General features: G+C 41.6%; 1 protein-coding gene across 4 annotated transcripts in view; it reads left to right on the forward strand.

Annotated features, from left to right (window-relative positions):
* The window catches only part of SHPRH (SNF2 histone linker PHD RING helicase), a 96,920-nt gene that overhangs the window by 61,700 nt on the left and 21,928 nt on the right, over nucleotides 1-13,292 (forward strand). For all 4 annotated transcript variants that reach the window (XM_066373042.1, XM_066373041.1, XM_066373046.1 and 1 more), the window contains exons 22-25: nucleotides 452-595; nucleotides 2,356-2,457; nucleotides 3,634-3,705; nucleotides 8,040-8,228. In XM_066373042.1, the coding sequence (XP_066229139.1) occupies nucleotides 452-595; nucleotides 2,356-2,457; nucleotides 3,634-3,705; nucleotides 8,040-8,228 (507 nt within the window). The remainder of the gene's footprint in view (nucleotides 1-451; nucleotides 596-2,355; nucleotides 2,458-3,633; nucleotides 3,706-8,039; nucleotides 8,229-13,292) is intronic.

Here is a 13,292-nt window from a genome sequence, read left to right on the forward strand (position 1 = left end):
TGTGTGAGGAAGGAACACAGAGGCTTTCTAAGAAATTGGTATTGTTCTCAAATTGATTGATGGGACTCACTTGTGTATTTTAGTATTCTCATTATCATACATATATATTTTAAATATGTAAAATATTTTAAAATGAAATTTTCTTTAAAAAATAAAGCAGAGATTGCACCAGCCTACTGTTGAACTATAAAGCTCTTTGGTCCTACCCAGAAAGCCCTGGGCATTCTGGTAAGAAACTAAAGAAGCAGTGCTCTGCAGTGTCCTGTGGAGATTGCTGGTCGCACTTCCTCATCCCGAACATGGCCCAAGAACTTCTTGTACTTCAAACACTTAATGAAGAAAGTTTATGTCATAAGACCTCACTGCAGACTTTTGAGCAAGGCACATCGTGGTGGTTTTAACCCATTTTAATTCTGTGCTTTACCAATGCTTGTCTTTTCTGTTCCTGCAGTTGCTTCATGAGTATTGGATGGCTCTGCGGAATCGTGTCTCTGCTGTTGATGAACTGGCCATGGCTACAGAGCGCCTGAGAGTTCGTGACCCTAGGGAGCCGAAGCCCAGCCCACCTGTTCATCACATCATTGAGCCATATGAGGTAACTGGCAACTAAACCTTAGAGGAGAGCACAGCACATAGGCATCACAAAGTCCGAGATTCGTAGACGAGAGAGAGCAGTGAGCTGCTCGATAAGTATGTGTTTATGAGGTTGTTTGATTATGTAGGTCAAAACTGGTCAAAGGTGAGCAATTTCAGATCTAATGCTAGCTTAAAATTCACTATTTTTGGTACATTCATTTCTCTCCAGATTACATATTCACCTATTTTTGAACCCCTTCTGTGTGTCAGAACCTAAAATATTCTTTGTCAGTTTTCAGATGTATATTCTTTTATATCAGCTTTTTTAGAACTAAGAACTCTTCCCTAGGAACAACCACAGACTTCTTTTGCAATGTTTTCCTTTGCTAATGACAAATATTGACAACTTATCTTCTAATAAATTCCGTATTTACCTCAGGGTTAAAAAGTAACTTCACCAGCCTTTCTTTTCCATATTAAAAATATTATTTTCTTTATATAATTTATTTTTATTCCTTATGTGTTTTTAATTTTTTAAATCTTTTTTTTCTGTAAAACTTGGAGACTGTGACTTAGAAAAGTTGATAATATTCATTATATACTATTTTACTTAACTTTTAAAATAGAATTCTCAGTAAGTGTTTTCTTTGAAAACAAATTCCTATAATTATTACAACCTCTTTTGTCTAGTATATTCTGAAAGAGGCCACAGAGAGGATGGGGGCACAGAGACTCTTCTGGAATTTTTAAAATCACTCTGGCCAGAGTAGTATATCATTTTAGTTTTCTTTATGCCATAAATGTATTACTGAAAAACAGTACACAGAATTTAGTTTGTTTTTACGTATACAGTGGTACCTTGAGATACGAGTTTAATTCGTTCTGTAACCAAGCTCGTAAGTCAGTCAATTCGTATATTAAACAAATTTCTCCCATTTAAAATAACTGAAATAGATTTAATCCGTTCAAGCCCTGTGAGAAACATCCCCAAACCATCCTAAATTAAGAAAAAAGACATGTTTTTAATTAAGAAACACACATGTATACTTTACCAATGCATAACAAAATATATGAAATAAAAGAAAAAAGTGTTATTTAGTTACCTTGGAGACAGACGAGTCCGGCTAACGGAGGTGAATGGCAGAGGAGGAGGGAGGGAGGAAGGGATGCAGGCACTGTAGACACGGAAACTAAAACTGCATTTTAACACTAAATGTAAATGAAAACTGCATTTTCTTTACTTTAAACAAAACTAAAACTGCACTTTCTTTACTTAAAATGAAACCACAAAAACTTAATTGTAAAAAAAATGCACTTTCTTAACCTTAAACTTAACCTAAGCTTAACATTACATATTTTTTGTTTAATCATCACCTGTTTTTGCCCTTTTGGCTGCACTTTTGGCACCAACTAGCGGCAGCTTCCCAAATCGCAACTCATCTCAGAATTTCGCTTGGATCTCAAACAAAAATACGGACTGGGTTGCAGCTTGTATCTTTAAAAAAAAACAACAACTGTATGTTGGTCTGTTCTTATCTTCAGGTAGCACTGTATGGGAAAGCTTCCTATTTAAAGCAGTTTAATGTTGAGTTCTCTGTAAAGCAATATATATTTCCTTTTGAAATATATTATTTAGTATCCATTTTGCAAATTTGAGTTTTCACATGTAAATGAGTTTTCTTAAAAGAGAACAGATATTGTTGCGGGAGAATTATGCACGTTTAATAGAATTTTACCATCATTCGGAGAGAGAATAAAGTTATTCTGTTTGTATTTCAGGTAGAGCAAACTCGGATAAAGCTCCTGAATGACAAAGCCGTGGCTGCGTCCCAGCTGCAGAAGAAACTTGGGCAGCTTCTTTACCTGAATAACCTGGAGAAGGTATTGTGTGAAAAGATGCTGCTGCTTCTCACCCCGTATGACCATAAACCGCTACAGTGACTCTTTCCATTTTAACTGTTATTTCCATAATCAATAGTGTAGGTTTTTTTAAAGTTGGTGTTTTATTTGTTTTTGTTAGTTGTATACATCAGAATACTAATTATGTCTACAATAGCAACACACATCACAAAAGGAGGTAATGATCTATAGAAAATATGTTACACAGATAATATACAGTATGTACTATATAATACAGAGCAGTGTAAACAGGCTGTAGTTATAGCCAACAAAAATTACATTTACATTAAATCATGGATTATTGTTATGACATGATATAACTATTTTGAATGGCATTTTCCATGAATAAATGAGATAAGAAAATACTTTTGTTAGAAAGTTGAAAGAAAAAAATAAAAATATTGTATATTAGAAAATTGTTAAGAGAGTCAAGGATAATCAAGGACAACTTTTTGAGAAAATTATTTGGTTAGTGAAGCCACAGACTTAAAAATTTAGTGATCAGTAAGCCTAGTTTACTTTCCATTATGTTTTCGTCATTTTAAACTTGTCCATTTGATGACTTTATTGAAGCTCCTTTTTTTTTTTTTTTAAATAGGAGATTTTTAAAAGCTATTATACTTCAACCTAATTCCCAGGCATAGATAGGTCTCAAATCAGTATTATTTCTAATTTCTGCTTATTTGCTTTGCCTTAATGAGATCAGAATAAAGGTGCTGAGAAGAAATCGGTATTACTAAGGAGTTATACAAATAAGTAATGCCTCTTCCCATGTCTGTGAGCCCATGTTAAGTGGACATGCAAAGTATTTCATTTCTAACAAAAATCTAGCCTGAAAATAAAATTTGAGAATTCAGTTCAGTTATATCATATTTTTCTTTTCATTTTGTCATCTGTGGTAATCATAACTGTAGTAATATCATAACTTTAACACACTGTAATAAAAATTGTTTACATTTTTTGTTCACTTCTTTAATGAATGTTATTTGTGAATTCCAGGAATGATAGTATAAAAAAATAATATGTAAATTATTAGGTCATCTCAGTTATCAAGCAGTTAAAATTTCAATTGCCAGAATACATTTCTATGAGTTTTAAACTATGTAGCAGGTTTTAAAATGTAACTAATATATTTTTTAATTCTTCTCTTTTGGATAGTCTCAAGACAAAACATCAGGAGGTATTAATCCAGAACCTTGTCCAATTTGTGCTCGGCAGCTGGGAAAACAGGTGAGATGATCATAATCATCACATGCATTTATAAAACATTTTGCAGCCTGACCAGGCGGTGACACAGTGGATAGAGCGTTGGACTGGGACACGGAGGACCCAGGTTCGAGACTGTGAGGTCGCCAGCTTGAGCAGAAGCTCATCTGGTTTGAGCAAGGGGTCACTCAGTTTGCTGTAGCCCCCTGGTCAAGGCAAATATGAGAAAGGAATCAATGAACAACTAAGGTGCCGCAACGAAGAATTGATGCTTCTCATCTCTCTCCCTTCCTGTCTGTCTGTCCCTGTCTGTCCCTCTCTCTGTCTCTATCTCTGTCAAAAAAATAAATAAATAAAACATTTTGTATCTTTCAAAGGCAAAGTCTCTCCCCCATCTCTGTCAACAACTTTGTATTCAAGGCAAATGTTATGTTTATCTTAAAGGTAGGGCCAAAAGTTAGCCGACATGCTTAGTGCCACATACAGTTTGAGCAAGGTAAAAACCTATTTTTATAATAACTCCACCTTTCTCATTAAAGATGTATGGTTTTAATATTGTTTCCAGTCATAAGATTGGATCTAAATATTTTGACTTTGTTAGTTTAACATGGTTATTTGGTAATTGTACAGAAATATAATACAGCACACATATATTTATTAAGAAAGTATTTTAAAGGTATAGTAACTTAGCTCTTACTTAGCATTATTAATATTTAGTGATACCAGACTATAAAAAACAAATAATAACAGTCCTTTGGAAATTTAGACCATTATAGTAATTAAGTGTATTTCTTTGTGAATATTAGTATAGAGATACCTATAAACTTGATGGCATTTTATTCCCCTCAAAGAGATTCTTATTTTTATCCTTTCAACTGTGATTTATGAAACTATAAATTCCTACTTTGTATGATAAGTTATTATCTCCAATATTAGAGTATTCATTGCTTTTCAAAATTTAAAAGATACATGTATTATTATTAAATGAATAAAAATAGTCTTGGGTTTTTTTCTATGGAATTGATAGAAAATTAAATATATAATGAGCTCCATAGTCTGACCAACAGTAATCAGAAAGAAAGCACCTTTTAGTTTCCATGATTTATGAAGGAGATAAATTTTTTTTATATATATTTTTCCAAAGTTAGAAGCAGAGAGGCAGGTCAGACTCCTTCATGTGCCTGACCAGATCCACCCGGCATGCCCACGGGGGGCAATGCTCTGCCCATGTGCCTGACCAGATCTACCCGGCATGCCCACCGGGGGGCAGTGCTCTGCCATGTGCCTGACCAGATCCACCCGGCATGCCCACGGGGGGCAATGCTCTGCCCATGTGCCTGACCAGATCTACCCGGCATGCCCACCGGGGGGCAGTGCTCTGCCATGTGCCTGACCAGATCCACTCGGCATGCCTACCGGGGGGCAATGCTCTGCCATGTGCCTGACCAGATACACCCAGCATGCCCACCGGGGGGGCAATGCTCTGCCATGTGCCTGACCAGATCCACCCAGCATGCCCACCGGGGGGCAATGCTCTGCCATGTGCCTGACCAGATTCACCCGGCATGCCCACCGGGGGGCAACGCTCTGCCATGTGCTTGACCAGATCCACCCAGCATGCCCACCGGGGGGCAATTCTCTGCCCATGTGCCTGACCAGATCCACCTGGCATGCCCACGGGAGGGGGGGGCAATGCTTGCTCTATTGCCGCTTAAGTCATTCTAGCATCTGAGGCGGAGGCCATGGAGCCATCCTCAGCGCCCAGGCCAACTTTGCTCCAGTGGAGCCTTGGCTGCGGGAGGGGAAGAGAGAGACAGAGAGGAAGGAGAGGGGGAGGGGTGGAGAAGCAGATGAGCACTTCTTTGTGTCCTGGCCAGGAATTGAACCTGGGACTTCCGTATGCTGGGCAGACACTCTACCGCTGAGCCAGCCGGCCAGGACCGGAGGCGATAAGATTTTAAAGGACACTTTTTTGACAATAAATCTGAAAGGTTTGGCTATTACATTAAAAACTGAGCCAAAGAATAGTAATGCACAGGTATACTGCGATTTCTGATCAAAGTCAATGATAAAATTGCTGCAGTCAGACTTATGATAAAAATTGAAAAGATCATGGTGTAACCGATTTCCTTTAAATTTTGGTGAAATTTATACAACTGGATAGTCTCAATAATTTTACTTAGTTTTGTCCTAAACATTTCCAGTTTTTTGTTATTTTTTTTTCTGTATTTTTCTGAAGCCGGAAACGGGGAGAGACAGTCAGACAGACTCCCGCATGCGCCCGACCGGGATCTACCCGGCACGCCCACCAGGGGGCGATGCTCTGCCTCTCTGGGGCGTCCCTCTGTTGGGACCAGAGCCACTCTAGCACCTGGGGCAGAGGCCGAGGAGCCATCCCCAGCGCCCAGGCCATCTTTGCTCCGGTGGAGCCTGGGCTGTGGGAGGGGAAGAGAGAGACAGAGAGGAAGGAGAGGGGGAGGGGTGGAGAAGCAGATGGGCACTTCTCCTGTGTGCCCTGGCCGGGAATCGAACCTGGGACTTCTGCATGCCAGGCCGGCCAGGGCCAACATTTCCAGTTTTTAAAGTTCTTTCATGTACATTATTTCATTTAATTGTCGCATAACCCGGGTTTCCTAGACTAAGGAGAACATACTGGATTACAGTAAGAGTAACAATATACTACTTCTCTAACTATTCATATGCAAAATCTTTAAGAACACCACAGCCTTTTTCATTGGCACCTCAATTGTTGTCCTGTCGTGTCCCCTACCCCCACCCCCTCCTCAGAGGACCCATTGGAGATAACTCACAGCTACTAGCTAATGCCCTAGAGCAGGAGTCGAGAACCCTTTTGGCTGAGAGAGCCATGAATGCCACATATTTTAAAATGTAATTCCATGAGAGCCATACAACGACCCGTGTATGTTACTCAGTATCCAATAAAAATCTGGTGGTGTCCCGGAGGACAGCTGTGATTGGCTCCAGCCACCCGCAACCATAAACATGAGCGGTAGGAAATGAATGAATTGTAATACATGAGAATGTTTTATATTTTTAACATTTTTTTATTAAAGATTTGTGAGCCAGATGCAGCCATGAAAAGAGCCACATCTGCCTCGCGAGCCATAGGTTCCCGACCCCTGCCCCAGAGGCTCTGCCATTTGTCTGTTCTTCTCTTGAGGCCATGTCAGTCACCTGGTACTCCTCATGCTCTGGTGCCAGAGGTCTCTGGTTTCTCCTCATTGCAGATGGGCCTGTCTGGCTCTTCAGCTTGTCTGTCGGAGCTCTCACCCTCTGCACAGGTCCTCTCCTCTCCAGTAGGGGCAGCACCGTTCCTCCCAGCGGTGGAACAGCGGTGCTCGGGCACGGAACAGTGCGCTCTGTCTACGAACCGCCTGTGGGACAGCTTGCGTCCACTGCCGCTGGGCCCGGCATGTCTCTGAGAGCCGGTGCCGCTGGAGAGCAGCCTGAGCGAGCGCATAGGCCGATGAAACCCTGGATGACCCTCCTCCCTCCCGGTCTGATTTGAATCCCAGCTTCTAGTCCACATTTTCTCTCCCTGTAGTGCGGGCTCTTTCCCAGGGGCTGCTGGGTCCCTCCTGCAGAGCGCCTCGGGAAGGCCCAGCCACACACCGTCTTTCCCACTCAGTTCATCTATGCAGTTTAGGGCCTGGGAGCCTGTCACCACTCTGGTTCTATTATTGTTGTGGGTCTTTACCGGGTGAAAAGGTTAAATAGTTAGCATAAGATGTGCAAGCTTTCAGAACCTACACCCTGATGAAATCTGATTCTCTTCTTCACCCCCATTGCCAAAGAGGGGGAGAAGTCCCCATGATATGCTCCAGAGAGGATGATTGTGCCTTTCTTGAAATATGACAAAGGGGTTTTCAAAAATACCTTTTTATTTTATTTTTTTAGGAATGTTTAAAATGTATCCAGAACCACTTTTAAAGTAAATCTGAGAGACTAGCCCATCTTACTTCCTAGATAATAAATGCTTTAACGTGTAAAAATGTAAATCTGTGTAATACGTTGTACTGACTATACTGAGTGTGGTATCGCCTGCAAATGAACATTGTTCTTGGTCCCTGTATGTGTCTGCCGTCAGTGTTAAAGGGTCGTTCCCATTTCTCCTAAATACTGAATTGACAGCACAGCTCCTTACAGAGTAGCGACGGCTCCCTGACTGTTGTGCTCACTGTCCGGGTGAGCAGGACTGGAGACTGAAAACCGACGCTGGCTGACTTAAAGTAGTTCGTGTGAACGTACAGCTTAGCTTTTGTTACTTCAAGAATATGAAGATGGTGAAATGTTTAGGAGGCCTCTCACTGTGGCGTGTCCTGTGTTTTCCTCCCCAGTGGGCAGTCCTGACCTGTGGGCACTGTTTCTGCAATGAGTGCATCTCCATCATCATCGAGCAGTATAGCGTGGGAACTCACAGAAGCGCCATCAAGTGTGCCATCTGCCGCCAGACCACGTCTCACAAGGAAATCTCCTATGTCTTCACCTCAGAGGCGGCCAGCCAGGAAGTGGACATCCCTGTGAAGGTGAAGTAGACTAAGAGCACGTAGATATGTAGTCAGCAGTGAAAAGTCAAGATCAGCTGAGGCTGTGAATGTGTAGGCACCACTGTCTGTGGGTGAGCACGCCTCCCGAAAGCCTCCGCCCTGCCCTCGCGCCTCCCTGTGGGGTCTGCAGGAGCACCCTCCCTTCCCCCTGCGTGCCCGCCCGCCCGCCCGCTGTGCGGGCAAGTGACCGACCAGGAGTCCAGTTCTCTGTTGTGCTCTGGAGTATTTCCGTCTCCTGCAGAGACAGGTCCGGTTAAATTCAGGGTGTCTTTAAGGAAAGCTTCTCCCTCCTTCTTGCTTTAACCCAAGATATCAGGGAAAAGGATGTGCCCAACCAAGCAGAAGGAGAAAAGAAATAGGTTGGTTACTGAACTTAGTGCTCTTTTAGATGGCATGGAATAATATTTCAGGGTGAGGCCAAAACTTGGCTTTATTTTCCTATTTTTTTTTCCCATGCTGCATTCAGAATTTTAAGAAAGTACTTAAAATTTGAAATCCAAACAGAGTCTATAATTGGACTTTCTGCCTGAGGGACATTTATTAATGAAAAACCTATACTAGATTTTTCTGTTGTTATTACACATGTGGGCTGTTTCTCCCCTAACCAGACTTAGATGGACAGATAAACATGTGCATGTAGTACGGGATATGGGTCAGAGGGAGTAGTCAATAGAATGAATGGTGCAGCGTGCTCTTGGCAAAGAGATGGTAGACTTCTTCCTTAGTTCCTTCTCCTTCTGGCTCCTTGGTGTTCTTTCTTATGTTTAAGGACTATACCTTGTGGTAGAATTAGCTACAAATTGAATTGTTAGGATATTAGGCAGTTGTTAGGATGCTCTCTCCCAAGAAAACTCAAGTTGAATGGAAGAGTATCTCATTGCTGTTTATTTCTACTATCACTTGAGTAAAACCTGAAAATACCAGTCACGTTGCTCTAGGAAACAGTACAGCAGAGGACATTTGGAGAGGCAGGTTGAGGAGTCTACGCCACTAGTAATGGTGGCTTTAATTATATTGGTGGCGGAGGAGAGGGAAAAAGTGGACATATTCAAAAGTAGTTAGTGAGATGAGATGTTGGAGCGGTTGATGAAGAAGATTTCATAGGTGACCTCCTCGTCTCTGGTATGAAAAACCAGGCAGGTAACGGTGCAGTTACTGTATTAAGGTATTTGGAAGAAGAGCACGTTTACACATACTATCTTTAAAGTGCCTAGACGTTCAAGTGAAACTATTCAGCAGATTCTTAATATGTAGTGCTGAAGATTAAAAAGAAAAAATCAGTCATTGGCATATGTGCTCTCTGCAGCATGAGAATGAGTGAGATGGCCTAAGGAAGGAAACACAGAAGTTAGCTTTAGATCAAGTCCTGCGGAACTCCATAGCTCTTTAAAGGTGGAATTAAAGGAAGGAGAGCTGAACAAGACCGAGAAGGAGCAGCCAGAGACACGGCAGTCCAGGAGTATGCTAGCAACAGAGGCCACAGGACACCTGCTTCGACAGGAGCAGTCACCAGCACTCTCCAATGTGCTGGAGGTGGGTCACCCGCAGTCTGGGCTGTCTGGGCTCACGCAGGGCAGTGATGACTTCAGAAGGAGCCCGTGCAGTGGAAGTGTAGAGCTGGAAGCAGACTGGCACGGGATGAGGAGCAGACGATGAGGGAAGGGAGTGAGTAGGAAGCACCAATGCCCGGCTCTTGGGCAGACTTAGCCGTGAAACTGACGAGCGGGAGTTACAAGCAGAAGCACATAAGAAGGACAGAAAGACTGCTGTCTTTTATTTTGTTTTGTTTAAGAGAAAAGATTCTTGAGCGTGATTAATCTCTAATAAAGAAGGATAGGTTGAAGATATAGAGAGAAAAGGGGTAATCTGTAAAATACTGTAAGTTTTTTGGAAAGACAGGGAAAATGCTAATATGCAGAAGGAAAATAGAGCTAATTGAAATCAGTGGGTATATGTTGGGCTGTCGAGCAAACAAGCGGTAAGGGCAGGTGTTTTTATCAGAGAGGAAGCGACCTGAATTAGTCATTTTGAGAGAGGTCCAGGTATTCAGTACCTCAGATGTGACTGTAGAAGCGGTGACCCAAGTGAGGTGAAGGAAAGCAGGTTCTGGAAGGCGAAGTGGTGAGACCCAAGTGTTGATTGAGCTGTCCAAGCGGGCAGTGTATATAATATCTAAAGTTGATTATACTTTATTAGCTTTCATTCTCTGTCCCCCTTTCTTCCCACTCCTGTAGTTTCTTTCTCCCTTTTCTTTTCATAAAAACAGTCTTTCCTAGTGCTTTCTTCTTTTTCTCCTGTCTCTTCTTCTAGCCTCAGGCACCCCAAGGGCCACAGAAGGCATTTGTGGCTAAGAAGGGCTGCTGACTCTTAGACGAAAGCATTCACGGTCGAGGGGACAGCAGAAGAAAGAACTGCTGTGTCAGGCCGAATGCACCAAGGGTTAGGGAGCGATTGCTCCGGCTACCAGTAAACAGGACAGCCTCTGCGAAACTGAGTCACTGAGCCCATCAGACCTCACACCTGTTCATCCTGTGGCAGCTTTCCTAGACACCCGGGAGGGACATTAGGACAGTTACATGTGTTGTCCTGTTGGGACAAGAATATCAGTGTACAAGTGTGTTTATTACGCTCTGACTTCTTCCTGTCTTTCATGAGTATCTATGATCACATGAACGAATTGAACCATCTTGTAAAAAACTATGACTACAACTTTTACTAAAGTTAATTTCTCTTTTGTCATAGATACATATATACTTGCATTTCCACTTTTTATTAAATACATGACTGAACATTGTACCTATTATGCAAGCTTAAACTCAGTATTGTTTCTGTCACCACTGGTGTCTGCCACTTCTGCCCTCTGTCACCTATCCCCTTTTCTTCCTTCTGTCCTCTTTCTGCCTTGGTATCTGCCACTTCTCCTCGAAGCGCCTACTTACTGTATTCCCAGACTCTCACGACACTCTTGCGATTGCTGAAACTCTCTGCCATATGGTCACGTGGTCTTGGAGCTGAAGGCACGATCAGATACAAAAGGAAGCTGGCTCTATGTGAACGATGAAGGCATTATTTTGAAATTTTGTAAATAACAGTTTAAACTATTCCTAAACATAGGCTTTTAAAAAATTGTTATTGATTACCAAATCTCTGATCTTGATCAAACAATCCTGAGAACTAATTTTATTTCATTAAAGTTTTTGTATTATCTAAAATGTTTATTTTACTTTAAGCCAATCATTGAGACTCTGGGCCATAATAAACAATATAATACCACACATAGTGCTTAATTATAGAGCTGATTTCAGATAATATTTGGAGGACATAAAAATAGTATTAAATAACTTGACTTTTTTTTCTGTTGGTATTTCACAATGTAAGGAGTTCTGTTGATGGACTATAGAAATAAAATGAGTCCTGAGATCACAGTGTTCCTTCTCATGGATGCACTTAAGTTGAAGACTGTATTTACCCTAACGACAGTGTGACAGTATTCCTAAATGACCCTTGGAACCTACTGGGCATTTCACAAAGTAAACAAAATTCCCCTTGCAAGTTCTGACAACTGCCAGGCGTTCTGGATGCTAAGTAGGCCTCCTGGCAGAACACAGCCCCACGTGGCATGGCCCCTGTGTCCTAAGTTTGGCTAGGTGTCATACAAAGCATTTTTGTCAGTGGAAACCCTGACCCTGGAACGGACAAGGTTTTTCTGTCACAGGAAGTGTGTGACCAGGAGGACGTACTACAGGGGTGCAGCCCCAGCAGGGCAGCCGCCTCCCTGCCACCCCACATATGTGCACAGGGCTCATCTTCTCAGATTGTGGAGTATCTAGTCATTCACTGCCCTGCTTTTTAGAATAAAGGTTTTTTTCAGGCCCCATTCCCATAGATTTTGATTTAGTAGTTATAAGATCATTTTTAACAAGTAAATCTATTGCTTATAGGTATGTTTTATGTGGCCTGTTTTGTAGAGGAAAAATTGTATTTCTGCATTCGAACTCCCAGAGAAGCCTAGAACCACCATATATCAAAGTCTACTATGTGTAGAATCCTGTCTCCTCTCCAACAGAGCTGAAACTCACATCTGTGGCAGCTAGCACAGGTTCGACATCCACCTGACCCCAGCCCAGTGAGAGGTACTGCAGACACGATAGCGTGCAGCACCGGCGTGCTCACACAGTTCAGAAGACAAGTTCCCTTGGGAAACAGCATTCCACTTGTATCATTGAGGTAGTAAGTTTGACAAGTCCCAGAATTACAGGTCTCCCACTCATTCTCCTAATACCGTTCATCTGTAAGAAACAACGGTAGACAAAATGTGTAACACAGCGTGGGGCAGAAGTAGGTTTACAGATGTGAGTATGTGAAACAGTTTATTCTTGTATTATTACTTATTAATTATTGTATTATTTTCCATACAAATAGCTGTAAACCTACTTTTGCCCTACCCTGAATTTATTTTGAGTAGAAATAATTCACACAAAAGGACACAATGAAAAGTAATGCTTTTCTCCTTTCTCCTTCCTTTTCCTTGTCACTGTGAACAGTTTCTATTTTTAGCTACAGAGATCTTATATATGACTTTCAATAATATACATAAATTTTCTTAAAATACTAGCTTGAGAAAGTGTATGGTGACTCCTCACTTTAAAATGTGAGGTAATCTTTCTTCTCTCCACATTCTAATTTGTGTTCTGATGTCATTTTAAAATTATTCACATTTTTTTTTATCTAAACATAGACATGGCTTCCACATCTAGAGAAAATCAATAAATGTTGTATATAATATTGTACCATAAATAGTGTTCATATAGAACCCCATAGGGTTCGCTGAGTATATTAAGCACCCCAGAGCTGCTGATAGGTTCGTGGAAAAGTTCAGCCTTGATAACCTGAATGTGATGACACCGCCCTCCAATTGATGGCTTCTTTTAAAACCAGTTCCCACGGTTTCATTGCACAGTACCTAACATGAAATCCGCCTAGAGCCTGCTCTGTGTGAGGGTGAGTCCTTTGTCTTCCTTGACTGACTGTCTGAGCCTCTCT

The sequence above is a fragment of the Saccopteryx leptura genome, chromosome 3 (assembly GCF_036850995.1).
Source record: "Saccopteryx leptura isolate mSacLep1 chromosome 3, mSacLep1_pri_phased_curated, whole genome shotgun sequence".
NCBI classification, from domain to species: Eukaryota; Metazoa; Chordata; class Mammalia; order Chiroptera; family Emballonuridae; genus Saccopteryx; species Saccopteryx leptura.